General features: G+C 46.3%; 1 protein-coding gene across 4 annotated transcripts in view; it reads left to right on the top strand.

Moving 5' to 3' along the window:
- The first annotated feature begins 5,251 nt into the window (after nucleotides 1–5,251).
- The window catches only part of SLC25A26 (solute carrier family 25 member 26), a 166,223-nt gene continuing 156,013 nt past the window's right edge, over nucleotides 5,252–15,461 (top strand). For all 4 annotated transcript variants that reach the window (XM_075005835.1, XM_075005837.1, XM_075005836.1 and 1 more), the window contains exon 1: nucleotides 5,252–5,362. In XM_075005835.1, coding sequence (XP_074861936.1) covers nucleotides 5,330–5,362 — 33 coding nt within the window. In that variant the 5' untranslated portion in view covers nucleotides 5,252–5,329. The remainder of the gene's footprint in view (nucleotides 5,363–15,461) is intronic.

Raw genomic sequence — 15,461 nt, 5'->3', positions numbered from 1 at the left:
ATAGTGAACCAAAAGCAACTGGTATCTGTTCTGTTAGGCACTGAAAGGAGCAGGTGGGAACCCCTCTCACCAAAACGCAGCACAAATGCCCAAGGAGGGGGAAATTGAGTTTTGTAGCAGCAGAAAATGGCACTTAAGACATTATGACTCTGCTACCTATGAATGGCACAGTGACCAAAGGGGACTATGAAGTCTCAGAGTAAAGAACATAGCATTTTTTCCCCTTCTTGGAAAGCTGACGTCACCAGCCAGGGCTTTTTTTATTTTATTTTTTTCTTTGCGTTAGAGCAGTTTTAGTGTCTCAACTGGTGGTAATGAAAACCTGAAATTTGGCAAGGACATAGGAACAGATTTTTATAAGTATTGAAGTCCCTTCTCTCCATCAGGCCACATTTTTAGAGTATGGTATTATAGGAGGCTATCTCCCATTGGCAGATCTTTACTTTTAGCAATGCAGTTTGTAAACCTTGGTCATTTAGTCTCCAAAAGGCACATCTACAACCTGGGGCACATGGTCCAGATTTGTAAAGGTGACTAACATTCAGTGGAGCCACAAGGAATTACCTATGGTTCCAGATAGGCTTGTACAGCCTAAACTGAAGGACTCACTGCTGTGGCTTCATTTTTCCAGGACCCAAACTAGCCAGATTAAAGGCACCTGAGATACGTCTGCTTGAACCGGAATCACACCCTGCAATTGCAGGCTGCACATGCTCTCAGAACCTGTACAGAGCCTTTGAAAGATGCATCTGGTCTCCTGAGTAGCTCCAGTACATGTGCATGACCCCTGCACATGTGGTGAAAGCAGAAATGAAGCTATTGAGATGAAGACGGAAGTCCTGAGTGCCAAGACCAAGACCAGAATTGGGTTCTGGAATGTAGGTACCATGCCTGAAACAGGTAAGGTAGCACAGATCACAAATAAAATGAGATGCTACAAGACAGGTATCCTTGGTATCATTGGCTGTGTCTACACGTGCCCCAAACTTCGAAATGGCCATGCAAATGGCCATTTCGAAGTTTACTAATGAAGCGCTGAAATGCATATTCAGCGCTTCATTAGCATGCGGGCAGCAGCGGCGCTTCGAAATTGACGAGCCTTGCCGCCGCGCGGCGCGTCCAGACGGGGCTCCTTTTCGAAAGGGCCCCGCCTACTTCGAAGTCCCCTTATTCCCATGAGCTCATGGGAATAAGGGGACTTCGAAGAAGGTGGCGTCCTTTTGAAAAGGAGCCCCGTCTGGACGCGCCGCACGGCTGCAAGGCTCGTCAATTTCGAAGCGCCGCTGCCGCCCGCATGCTAATGAAGCGCTGAATATGCATTTCAGCGCTTCATTAGTAAACTTCGAAATGGCTATTTGCATGGCCATTTCGAAGTTTGGGGCACGTGTAGACACAGCCATTGAGAGCAGATGGATTGGATCAGGAAGAATGATGACTAGTACTGGTGAAACAGTCCTTTCCACAGAGTGGTGAACACTTCCCCCCTTCATAGAACACCCAGGACCAATGTTCTATTGTAGACCTGGGGGGGGACCAGTAGCCATCGCTTGCAACAGGCGAGCATCTAGCAGCTTCAGCTGGTGAACAAATAAAGATGGTAACCTCCTTGCTGGTAGGCACCAGTGACTGAGAGGGTACCAAAGTCTGCAATAGTTCACGCATTAGGCTTTTAACTCCATCTTGCTGTTTCGCTTACTGCAAAAGAGACAGACAGCATTGTCTCACAAAGGAGAAAGTACAGGAGAAAACCAATGTCTTTCTTTGCTCAAGTTACTTCAGAGCCTCAGTGGGAGTTCACTGGGGGTCACATCAAGATGATTAATGATATGCCTGGAGCATTAGACAGAGCTTGTTCATTTAAGACAGGACAACGGCTCAGAAGAATAAAAGGTTGTGACCTTTTTAATAGAGTACTGCTGTTCATGTGACAGGAGGTGATAAATAAAAAGAGCCACAGTGCCACAGAGCGTATTTTGAAACCTTCATGCTGAACAATATGAAAACTTGCTGCTGATACCCCCAAGAACCTTTACCTCAATGAACCTCAGCAGTACAACTGGAGAATAAGGTCTCCTTCTAAATGCTAGCATGAGTAGAGTATGGAGGGTTAACAGTTGCTTTGAGAGCATGATTCATTTGCTGCAGTTGCATGACTTTTTTTTTCTGCCAGAACCTTCCCTAGTATCTGACTTGATGGCAAACCTTTACTTGGCAAATGCGGTGCTTTGGTTTGATATTATTTTGTTATTCACCATACCATGAGCTGGCAGTGACAGAGGGTGGATCATTTTTATTTCTGTCTTCTATTAATACAGCAGAGATATTTCTGAAAGCCAAGCACTCTGCTAGGTTTTTGGTCTCACTCGAACAGCTGTCCACAGTACAATTGCTGCTCTATGAGATATGCAATATGTTACTAGACCTCCATCGTCTTTTAGGAATCAAAACCAAAGTGATCTTGAATGAACTCCAAGAAGATTAAATAAAATTAGCCCTGTTTGGACTGAGTCACCATCTTCAGGACTGGTGCGTAAAGGAAGCACTGGAGGAGACAGACAGACATAATGAGCATTATGGTTAGGATGAAAGGACAGTTTTTTGTGCCAAAACCAAGAGGTGACTCCAGCTGAATGCTGTGAGATCTCAAATTGTCTGTCTAGGCAGGATTGCCAGATCCATGCATTCAGAAACCACAGGTGGATCCTCCCCACAAATCATGAGGTTGGCTGAAGAGTCCTGAGATTTCTAAAAATAATAAATGCGAGGCTCTTTGTATTTGCCATCTGAGCCTTGAAATTTGCTCATTTTTTAAGTTTTTTCTCTGTGAATATGTGTCTTGTAAATGAAAGTTTACAAATTGAAGCTTCAACAGCAACGAAGGGTACTGTGGCACCTTATAGACTAACAGAAAAGTTTTGAGCATGAGCTTTCGTGAGCACAGACTCACTTCATCAGATGCATCTGTTAGTCTATAAGGTGTTGCTGTTAGTCTATAAGGTGCCACAGGACTCTTTGTTGCTGTTACAGATCCAGACTAACACGGCTACCCCTCCGAAAATTGAAGCTTGAAATTTTTACAAAATCACCCGTCTCCAGGATCTTTAAGGAAAACACCAAGTGACACAATAGTCATGATAAAATCACGGGAGCTAGCAGCCTTGTTCTTATGTTATCCCTTTTATCTTCCTTGGGTTGTAAATTACTCCATCTCTCCACCTCCTTACCATCTGGCTTGATGGCATCTATCCATCTCTTCCTCAGCTTTCCTGGAGGTCTCTACCTTAATACTATGCTATCTTCATTGGGTCTACTTCATTCATTCACTTCCGTTGTCCACACCAATGAAGTCGTGCTTCCTGGATTTCATTTGTCACATTACACACATTGGCTTTCATGCCAACACTTTCATTTCAAAATCTGTCTCTTCCTGTAACCTCTCTTATGGTATGAAGACATCTCAATTCAAACACCTCTGTACATTTAGGACTCTTCAGCAATTAATCAGTTACAATGTCTAAGGACAATTCTTCTCCCTTTTCCATCTGGCCAAGGGACTGCGATCACCTCTTCTGATTGTTTTTGCCATCACCCCCCACCCCACTGCATTACTGCACGCAGCTCTGCATTGTGCTATCATGGACATCAACTTAGTCACTGATGCTGGTGTCCCAGCTCGCTTGCTAAGTGTCATCACTTCAGGAATATCTCCATGAGCCGTATTGATTGCCAGTTGGCTTCCAGGTCAAGTTTAAAGCATTGATTTGGATTGCTAAAGCCCTAAAGACTTGGGAACTGCCTGTCTGAGAGATGTGCATCTCTCCCTGGACACGCTATTGCAGCTGTGGTCATTTCTGGTACTGGCAAGGCTGCAGACTAAGCAAGATGGAGCTGCAGGGTCTGTGATAATACCTACAATGACCTTTCGGCTCATCTTCCTTAGTCCGAACTAGTTAAACAGCTCCCTTAGAACATGCTGCAAACTGTGTCATTTTACCCAGGGGCAGAGACAAGTTGGCTAGCATGTGTGTGTGAGGGGCTATCCATGGATATCTCCTCACATCTGTTGGGTTTCGTTGGTTTGAGGGTGGATCGAAAGCTGCTGGCTTCTGCATTCCTTTGTGGGGGGAGCTGTATTCCTAACTCAAGGAAAAAACACTTGTGGTGCGAGATGGAGCTTTCTCAACGCTGAATATATTTTACAAATCAAAATGAATAATAACAATGTACTGCTCTTCTGAGATGAAAATTCCTGCCCTAATTTCACACTCACAAGGCAGGCTTTGTCCTATTTCTGGTATCATTTCAAATTAAACTCAAGGAGACACAAATGTAGGATTGGCTGCATCCTGGGTGAGCCCCAGATGATTGTTCATTGTCTTGTTTGCTCTTAGAGGCATGCCTGGACAGCTCCTCTTCACATCATTTCACACCGATAAAGCCTAAGTCATTCTGGTAACAGCTATATTTCCCAAGGGGTTTTCAAGCAAGGCAGGAAATAAGTGCTGACGATTTCTCCTTCAGAAGGAAAAAGGGAAATGTAACATTTCTGCTTGACTCAGACAGGCATCAGCTTGAAGCATTGTGCCCCAGACACATTCAACTGACACCCAAGGTTATACCAGAAAAACAAGCACACCCTCAACTTCTAAAAGTCAACTATAGACCCAACTCACATGCAGCCCACCCCCAATGCTGGAAGCCCTCTGGCTGCTTTTTAGCTAGACACAGGGGTGCAGTTTTACCCTTGCTGGGAAAGAGCCATGCAGGTGAGCTGCTGACTTGTTCACCATATCACAACACTACGGGGTGTGTGTGTGTGTGTATAGACTTTGCAGTTTGTATTTATCACAGCCCAGGCTCTCCTCCGCTAAGCAACGGGCCCAGCAAGGCTTTGCATTGCCTCAGACGGGTGAGAGAGCTTGGGAGAGTTTGCACTTCCCTCCCTGCATGTCACCCAGCCAAGTGGTGACCAGGAGCTATCACCCCATCTACTCCTGCCCCATGCACGGATCCAGGTCCCGCACCAGCGCGGCTGGGATTCGAACCAGCATCTCTAGAGGGCTCAGCCGCCCGACAGCCGGTGCACACTGGAGGAGGGAGAAGGGCAAGGCAGGGCATGGGCAAGGGCTTCACTTCCCCCGTGCGCGCCTGCGCGCGCCCTGCACATGCTCACTCGCAATGCCCGTCCCCCCGTGCGCAGGCTCCCGGGGCCCGAGCAGCCCACGTGATCGCGGGTCGGAGGGCAGCGGCATGGCTGCGCCCATGGGCGGCAGGTGCAGCCGGCTGGAGTCGTTTGTGCGCGCGGGGAGCGCGCCGCGAGGGCGGCCGCATGGAGCGGGCCGAGTTCTGGGTCTCGCTGACGGTGAGGGCGGGGCGGGGCGGGTGGCGTGTGTGGATGAGGTGCTGGTGGGATGTGCAGGCGATGGGGGGCGCGGGGGTGAGCAGAGCGCCTGGTCGGGGAGTAGAGGTGCTGGTGCGGCGGGATGCTGTGGGGCCGGAGGGGATGCTGGGGGGCGGGGGTCAGATAGGATGTGCTGTTGGTCTGGATGGGGTAAAGAGATGGTCTTGGGGTAGGATGAGGTGCAGAGGTGGTGGGGGGTTAGGTGGGGTGGGCAGCATGACTGGATGGGGTGTAGAGGTGCTGGGGGGCAGGATGAGCTATAGGGGCAGTCAGGTGGGGTGGGATGGGATTGAAGGAGGGCAGCGAGTAGGGTGTAGCAGAAGAGTGGCTTATTTCTGGCTCTGAGAGAGGAGCAGAGTCCGCCACTGGGGGGCATGGCTCAGTGGAGCTTCGCAGTTGCGTATGGAGGGAGGGGGTCTGTGGGACTGTCTCTCTGTTCTCCAGGTACACCCTAAGGGTCACCTGCTCTCGATGTTAGGGAATTAAAGTGATTGCAGTGCCATATTAGAACCCTCCCTACACTTTGCACTTATTTATTTCCGGTGGTGCTGTTTTTGTCTGGGTAGGCCAGTGTGCAACTTTCCAGAATGGGAATGGCGGGGAATTGTCTTAGTGTCCTACTCGTTGAAATGTTAAGGAGTTCAAATGTTCTGGGGAAGTTCTTTGGCCTGTGGTGCACAGCTGGGACAAGTGTCTGAGTACAGGGATCTCTTTTGACCTTGTGTTCTGCGATGAGATAACTGGCTCTGTGCATCTGGGGAAAGTGGTGGATGTGCTGTACCTTGACTTTGACAAAACTTTTTATTATAGTCTTCCACTTTATTCTTGCGAGCAAGTAAAAGAGGTATGGTCTGAATAAATGGGCTATAAGGTGGATAGAAAGCTGGCTAAATTGTCTGGCTCATTGATTAGTGACCACGGCTCAATGTCTATTTGGCAGCTGGTATCAAGCAGAGTGCCCCAAGGCCAATCGTAGGACCCATTTTGTTCAACATCTTTACTAATGACTGGATGAGGGGGATGAATTGCACCTTTAGCAAATTTATGAGTGACACTCAGCTGAGGGGGGGAGAAGTAGATACACTAGTGGGTTGGGATAGAGTGTAGAGTGATCTAGACAAATTGGAGGATTGGGCCAAAAAATCTGAGGCTCAACAAGGACAAGTATAGAGGCCTGCTGCAGACTGGGGACCACTCTTAGGTGGCCATCCAGGAGAGATTCGGGTGCTGCCCAGCTGATTAGCAGAGCACACCGAGATTGCGTCAAGTGTTCCTATTGGTGGTGCACAAATGCACATGCCTTGATGCATATAACAACATTAATTTTTCCATCCATGGGCAGAATAAGAGGGAGCGCTGCTGGGGGCAGACTGGTGAAGTGGCAGTTCTGCAGAAAAGGACCCGGGGATTACAATAGAAAAGAGACTGGCTATGAGTCAATCATGTGCCCATATTGTCAAGAAGCTGAACAGCATATTGGGCTGTGTTAGTAGGAGCACTGCAAGCAGATCAGGGGATGTGATTATTCCCCTCTGTTTGGCACTGGTGAGTCCATATCTAGGGTGTTGCAATCAGTTTTAGCCTCCTTCCCCTACAGAAAGTATGTGGACAAATTGGAGATTCCAGCAGAGATCAATGAAAATGATTAAGGGGCTGAGGCACATCACTTAGGAGGGTCTGGGAGAACTTGACTTATTTACATCTGCAGAAGATAAGAATAAGGTGGGATTTGGTAGCAGCCTTCAACTAGCTGGAGGGGAATTCCAAAGAGAATGGGGTCAGGCAGATAAGAGAACAAAAAGCAAGAGTCTCAAATTGCAATGGGGGAGCTCTAGATTGGATATCAGGAAAAAACTATTTCACTCGGACGATGGCGAAGCCCTGAAATGGGTTACTTAGAGGTAGTGGACTCTCCATCCTTAGAGGTTTTTAAAGCCAGGCTTAACAGTTGGGGTTTGTACTGCTTTGTGCAGGGAGTTGCATTAGATGATCTCTGGGAGTCTCTTCCAGTCCTAATCTATGAGTCTGTGACCTTGGAGTCTATACATTATTGCTTCAAAAACAGACCACTGCAAAACTGCTTGAATTCATATGCAGATTTGACACCATCGGAATGGGCCTGGCTGTGTGTTTTGGGAAATGCTTGATTCTGATTGTCCTGATGTTAATAAAACTGCTTGATAAATGCTTTATTTGCCCTCAAAATCTTTTTTTAATAAGTAAGCAAAATAAATCCTGAGTTATCATCTAAACCCATTTTGCCCCTTCAGCACAGGAAAAAAGTGAGAAAGCACATGTGTCTTTCTAGCTGATCATTTGCTTTCTGTCATTTATAATGTGGATCCTTTACGCTACTCTGCCAATGTAAAGGAGCTTTAAAACTCTAACAGGTATTAAAACAAAAAGCAGTCAAGTAGCACTTTAAAGACTAGCAAACTAGTTTATTAGGGAGCTTTCGTGGGACAGACCCACTTCTTCAGACCATAGCCAGACCAGAACAGACTCAATATTTAAGACACAGAGAACCAAAAACAGTAAGCAAGGAGGACAAATCAGAAAAAGATAATCAAGGTGAGCAAATCAGAGAGTGGAGGGGTGGGGGGGAAGAGCAAGAATTAGACTAAGCAGATGAGCCCCTATAGTGACTCAGAAAGTTCACATCACGATTTAAACCATGTGTTAATGTTCCAAATTTGAATATAAATATCAATTCATCCACTTCCCTCTCTACAAAGGAGTGATAATTTCTTTTCAGTAACACACATACCTTGACGTCATTGACAGAATGCCCCATTCCATTAAAATGTTGACTAACTGGTTTGTGGATCTGGAGTGTTTTGATGTCTGTTTTGTGCCCGTTGACCCTTTGTCTAAGGGAGTTAGAAGTCTGTCCAATATACAAAGCATCTGGGCATTGTTGGCACATGATGGCATATATGATGTTAGTAGAGGAGCGTGAGAAAGTGCCCGTGATTCTGAGAGTAACCTGGTTAGGTCCAGTGATGGTATTTCCAGAGAAGATATGTGGACAAAGCCGGCAGCGGGCTTTGTTGCAGGGAAAGGTTCCAGGACTGGTGTTCCTGGGGTATAGACTGTGGCTGTTAGTAAGGATCCTCATGAGGTTGGGAGGTTGTCTGTAGGAGAGAACAGGCATGTCACCCAGGGCCTTCTGGAGTGTAGCATCCTGATTAAGAATAGGTTGTAGGTCTTTAATAATTTGTTGCAGTGGTCTGAGTTGGGGGCTGTAAGTGATGACCAGTGGTGTTCTGTTCTTCGCTTTTTTGGGCTGATCTTGGAGTAGCTGGTTTCTGGGTATGCGTCTGGCCCTGTCAATTTGCTTTTTTACTTCTCTTGGTGGGTAATTCAGGTTTATGAATATTTGGTAAAATACCAAAACTACCAACTCAGCCCTGCAGAGGAGTCTCTCTTATCCCGGGGTCTTTCCTTCTGCCCTACTTCCCCCACGAACTTAATACAATTCTGTGGAGACCTTGAAGCCTTCTTTCGCCGCCTCCGTCTGAAAGAATTTTTCCAGCACACCTATGAACAACAGTATGACTCTCTCGACCCCCCCTACCAACAACAAAAGAAGAAGAACTCTACGTGGACTCCCCGAGGGTCGTAGTGAAAGTCTGGACTTCTACGTACAGTGCTTCCGCAACCATGCTCAGGCTGACATTATACACAAACAATGCCAAATGAGACACAATCTGAACTATGCTGAACGCTATGCTGCCCAGAGTCTCAAAAATAACCAAGACATCATAATCAAGCCAGCTGACAAAGGGGGTGCTGTTGTCATCCTGAATAAGTCAGACTATGAACAGGAGGCAGCCAGACAACTCTCCAACACCACATTTTACAGACCTCTCTCCGCTGATCCCACTTTGGAATTCCAAAGGAAATTACAACAACTACTGAAGGAACTCCCTGCTGCTACTCAGGACCTCATTAACTCAGACACACCATCTGAGCCGCAGCCTGGATTATTCTATTTACTTCCCAAAATCCACAAACCTGAAAACCCTGGATGCCCTATCATTTCAGGTATTGGCACCCTTACCACCGGACTATCCAGTTACGTGGACTTCCTCCTCAAACCCTATGCCACCAACGCTCCCAGCTATATCCAAGATACCACCGACTTCCTGAGGAAATTACAAAACATCGGAAAAGTTCCTGATAACGCCATCCTTGCCACAATGGATGTAGAGGCTCTGTACACTAATATTCCACATAAAGACGGATTACAAGCAATCAGGAACACCATCCCTGATGCCACCACAGCCAGTCTGGTGTCTGACCTCTGTTACTTTGTTCTCACACACAATCATTTCCATTTTGGGGACAATTTATACCTCCAGATTAGTGGAACTGCTATGGGCACCCACATGGCCCCACAATAGACAACCTCCCAACCTCATGAGGATCCTTACTAACAGCCACAGTCTATACCCCAGGAACACCAGTCCTGGAACCTTTCCCTGCAACAAAGCCCGCTGCCAGCTTTGTCCACATATCTTCTCTGGAAATACCATCACTGGTCCTAACCAGGTTACTCACAGAATCACGGGCACTTTCTCACGCTCCTCTACTAACATCATATATGCCAACATATGTGCCAACAATGCCCAGATGCTTTGTATATTGGACAGACTTCTAACTCCCTTAGACAAAGGGTCAACGGGCACAAAACAGACATCAAAACACTCCAGATCCACAAACCAGTTAGTCAACATTTTAATGGAATGGGGCATTCTGTCAATGACGTCAAGGTATGTGTGTTACTGAAAAGAAATTATCACTCCTTTGTAGAGAGGGAAGTGGATGAATTGACATTTATATTCAAATTTGGAACATTAACACATGGTTTAAATCGTGATGTGAACTTTCTGAGTCACTATAGGGGCTTGTCTGCATACTTAACTCAATCTAATTCTTGCTCTTCCCCCCACCCCTCCACTCTCTGATTTGCTCACCTTGATTATCTTTTTTCTGATTTGTCCTCCTTGCTTACTGTTTTTGGTTCTCTGTGTCTTAAATATTGAGTCTGTTCTGGTCTGGCTATGGTCTGAAGAAGTGGGTCTGTCCCACGAAAGCTCACCTAATAAACCATTTTGCTAGTCTTTAAAGTGCTACTTGACTGCTTTTTGTTTTGATAGTGTATAGACTCGCACGGCTTCCTCTCTGTTACTGTCTAACAGGTATTAGTTTCAGTGTGGAATTGACTGAGAATGGGAACAGTTAACTGAAAGGAACATAAACAATGTTACTATGCAGGCAGGTGGCTACATTTCCACCTCAGAAAATGAAATCAATTAATTATCAATGGGACCATTCATATTTTTTTCCCTCACATCAAAGACAGTTTTTTATTTCAAACACTGAAATGGTTTGTAGGAGGTATGCACAGAGCAGATTCTTATTCTTCTCTCAAGCACAAACTGACGGAATTTCATTTCAATCCAATCCCTGTTGTAAGCTATAAAATGAGCCACAGGGCAATTCAAGGGATAGCACTAGCTGATTGTGTTTTCAACACAGGCAAGCAGATTGCTATATTTCTTCTTCAGAGTATGGAGACTGTCTCATGCCTAACAAAGAGCCCTACCCCTCCATGCCTGGTGCTACTATGCAGCAAGTGAGACAGACAGTGTCTCTTGCTTGTTTGCATTCACATATGGCCAGCCTTGCCCCCCAGTGGTTATTAACTCCTCCCTCCCCCCCCACCCTGGGCACACATACCTAGTCCATCTCCACTCCCTCCACAGGGATGTACATCTCTGGCGACTGCTCCAGGCGAGCTGGAATATATGTGCAATCTGGGATGCCAGGGAAGAAGTGGGTGTGCCCCTCAAATTTCCAAAGCATTTTTCTGCTTGGAGTTACAGAAAGCTGCAGACCATAAGAATTCTGCAGGCGTGCACGTGTACAGAATTCCATCTGGAATACCTAGTGAAATGTTGTGACAGAAGGTTGATAGGCATTTGAGAATCAGTGGAGAGAATTAGTCTAAGCATCTACAGATCCTAAATATTTTACCTAGTTAAGAAGCCATTTGATTTTACATTTATTCTTTTAATCACCGTCATTATTTTTTAGTTGTTTGGGCTACTGGGCGCTCCTGTATACAACAGCAGGAGAAAATACAAGCATGGATAATTTGGTGCTGCGAAAGCTTTACTTGGACAATACAATCACAGTTATACTGGGCTCAACTGGCTTTCTGTTCCACCCAACAGAGGATTCAGAGAGCCATTTGCTCTCTACCGTTCAACTTTTAATCAACAAGTTAATTACTCTTTTAATCTATTTGGGTATTCAGTCAAAGTGCATTGAGGATTCAACCTAAAAAACAGGCAGCTGAGGGAGGGAACGTTGAAGAGCAGCTACCTTTGTACCTTGAGAATTTTAATAAATAGTAAAAACAAAACCATTAGTATGGATCCTGTTAACAAGGATATGTTCCTCCATTTCTTCTTTCATCCTGGGTATGCAGCGTCTACCGTTTGTAGCATAAGTTTGAACTGGTCATCTAACGCACAGCTAAAAATGCAGGGAAGCATTTGTTCATGGTGAATTTGAGAGAAAGCATGCAAGAATGCAGCAGAGGACACTTGGTTAGCTTGTGGCCAATATGGAGAGAAAAGGATCCTTAAATTTTGAGCTATTCTCTCATATCTAGAGTTCTTCTAGTGCAGTGCAGCAAACCAATTTCATTCCCAAAGCCAGAAATACTGGAGTTTTCCTTGATTCAGAGCTTGTGTTCTCCCTTTTGCTTCGCTTTTTGTAACTCTGCCTGTCGCCACCTCTGGAAATTTTGGCTACTTTGAATCTGTGCCTCCTAAATTTTGTATTCTTTCAACAGTTTTTGCCTGTTGTGACTTCTTAAGTTCCTTCTTGTAAGACCTTAGTTGCCGCTGTTCGCCTCTAATGGGCCAAGATTTCTAAATGACCAGGTGCTTAAAAGAGATCACGACAAAATATGTAGTGGACTTTTGAAAATCTTGACACTTATTTTCTTGCCTAAAAGGTGGCTGAGGTCTGCTGAGACCCAGAAATGTCATTCCTTAGCTTCATCTTTGCTTTTCCCCATTTCCTGCTGATGCCTTCCCCTCCATTCCTACAGCTAATGATGGAACGTTCCTGTTCTTCATTTGCAAATGTGGGGTTGGAGTGGAGCAAGCACAGAAGTGGATGATTGTAAGTCTGCTGCTGAACAACCTGAAGGAGTGAAAAGTGGTGTAGAGGCCTGCAGATTTCAGTGTGTGAGATGAGAACTGGATAAATAAAGTGACTAGTTCTTGCTGCAGAATGTAAGGAGGAAAGACCTTCTCTTCCTGTTCTGAGCTGAGTGGGAAGGCTGGAATCCAGAAAGAAGGTTTCTAACCTTTGAGGCATGAGGTTCTGGAACAGCCTCCCAATAGGAAGAATGAAGACAAGCAACCAAACTAGCATTAAGATTGAGTTTGATACACTTGGAAAGGAGGTGATATGATGGGATTGCGTCCATCAGCAGGGGCTGGATTCAGTCATCCAGGAGGTCCATTGCAGTCCCTTGTCGCTAATTAGGGTGACTATCCATCCCACTTTTGGCGGGTAAGCCCTGTATTTCGTGTGCCGTTCTGGCATCCCGATTTATTTTGCGAAAGGGGCTAATTGCCCTGTATTTCATAGGGTTCTCTGGCTTCTCCCACCAGGGAAGCCGGGAGCTGGGACCCAGACTGCAGGGTGGCTCAGCTCCTGCCCCGCTTCCGTCAGTGGGGTCTGGAGCTGAGCTGGGGTCTTGGGGGTTAGAGTGGGAACCGTGGGGGATGGAGGTGAACCAGGGCTTCAGTGGGGTTGGATCTGGGGCCTGGATGGCAGGGGTTGGAGCAGGAGCCAGGATTGGAGCCGGAGCTTTGGGAGAGGCTGGAGCTGGGGCCAGTGGGGGTTGAGCCAGGCTGAGGAGGTTGGAGCGGGAGCCGGGGGCTGGCGGGGGGGCAAGTAAACAAGTCAGTGAATGCAGCTCACTTTCACAGGTGATGACTGCCTGTATTTTATCATCCCTTTCCCATGAATAAATTAAAAATATGCATAGGGCCGACTTTGTGTGCATCGTGTGTGATCAAATAGAGCCGCATGTCTGTGTCTAAGAGCAGGACTTGGCTCACGCTTAAATATTCTCAGGATGGTTACCTCTCGAATGAAACATCCTGGTTCAATACATTTGAATTTGATCCAGGCTTTATTTACTCATGTTGCTGGATTTAAAGTGTAACCAGTATATCCAACTCCATGAAAAGATTTTTTTCAGACGTTCCAACTCCTGATAATGCTATTGCTGCTGAGAATGGGCTGCTTAGTCCACTTATTATCTAAAAAACAATACTGTTTGCTGCAGATGGAGTAAACAGTCAGGTATTGTCACCATCCTACAGGTACTCTATTAGCTGCTTCATGAATTTAAATGACATTTAAGATACAAATCTAAAGATGCAATTAGTAACTTTTGATTCATGTTTTACCAGCTGGCTAGATTAAATCTGATCAATTTTATTTTGGGCAGATAACAATTCTGATGGAAGAAGAGAGAGAAAAATCAATGCACGCAAAATAGCCCAATAGATTAAAAGAATAATTAACTTATTGATTAAAAGGTGAACGGTAGAGAGCAAATGGCTCTCTGAATCCTCTGTTGGGTGGAACAGAAAACCAGTTGAGCCCAGTATAATTGTGATTGTATTGTTCAAGTAAAGCTTCAGCAACACCAAACATCCATGCTTGTGTTTTCTTCTGCTGTTGTATCCAGGGGCGACACCCACAGATGTGCCCAGTAGCCCAAATAACTGAAAAATAATGGTGCTTAAAAGAGTAAATTTAATACAGGATTTTGGGGCATGTTAAAATGGCCACAGTTTATTTGGGGAGAGTGGGGCTGTAGTTGTTCGCACCTCCCTACCTGTATAGAATTTCCTGTAGCTCAGGGGTGGGCAAAATTTTTCTTTATATGGGGAGGGGGACTCCATTGCTTTGGAAAATGGTCGGGGCTGCGATCTTCCCTGATATTAGTGGAGGAGGTGCATGGTCTGGAATGGAGGCTGGGTGCAGAAGGGAGCTCATGGAGGTGGGGCGTTGGGCAGCAAGAGTAGCTGTGGGACGTGGGAGGGAGTTGAGATGAAGGAGGGAGTTGTGACCTGGGACAAGGATGGTTAAGAGAGGTATGTGATGGGGGCAGGAGATTGGGATGCTGGGTCTGGGAGGAGGTAAGGGGGAGCAGAGGGTTTCAGGGAGGCAGGATTTGGGATGCTCTGGTTAGGAGGCCCCATGTGCTGCTCAAAACAGCCAGCTGCAGGGGCCGTGCACTCTGCGGACTGCAAGCCTCTGGCTGGTGGTGCTGCCCTCACCCCCTCACAGTTCCTGCTGGCTGGGAGCTGCCTGGGCTGTACATGCAGTGTAGGTAGCGCACAATGCCCTCCAGGGCTAGTGGCAAGCAGAGCACACAGCCCCCTGCCGCCAGCTGCTTCGACCTGTGTATGGGGATGTGGCTGGCAGGGAGCTGTGAGCTGGGTTCAGTGGTGTGGCAGGCCAGATCTGGCCTCTGGGCCACGTTTTGCCTGCCCCTGCTCTAGTTGTTACTGAGGTTTTGCAGAATCTTAGGGCACTGATGCCACCTTGGTCTCTTCTGTTCCCTGTGTGTGCTGTGCTGCTTAATTAAAGCAAGGTCTTTGGGCTAACGTAGCAGCATTTGGCTGAAAACAAACAGCCTGTGTTGTAAGACCATGCAGTCTCATCTCCTGTACAAGCCCTTCTGGCCTTGAACTTTCTGAACTGGTATTCATCTTACAGGCCCTTCCTGTCCCATATGATTTTTTTTCCTGTTCATAGATCAGTTAGAATTGGTTAAAATCTTTTAATAAAGTTTTTGAGTTCATAACGACAGTTTTTTATCAGATTGCCTTGAATTAAAATACAGTAGGGTCTCGACATTCGCAAGTGCCACATTTGCAAGTTCAATTATTTGCGCATGGCCTCACTTCCCTGGGGCTCCGGGGCTGGGAGTGCTAGTGGCTGCTGCTTC

The sequence above is a fragment of the Carettochelys insculpta genome, chromosome 11, assembly GCF_033958435.1.
Source record: "Carettochelys insculpta isolate YL-2023 chromosome 11, ASM3395843v1, whole genome shotgun sequence".
Classification (NCBI taxonomy): domain Eukaryota; kingdom Metazoa; phylum Chordata; order Testudines; family Carettochelyidae; genus Carettochelys; species Carettochelys insculpta.
Note: the sequence above shows the minus strand (reverse complement) of the source record. Positions and strands in the feature narration are given on the sequence as shown.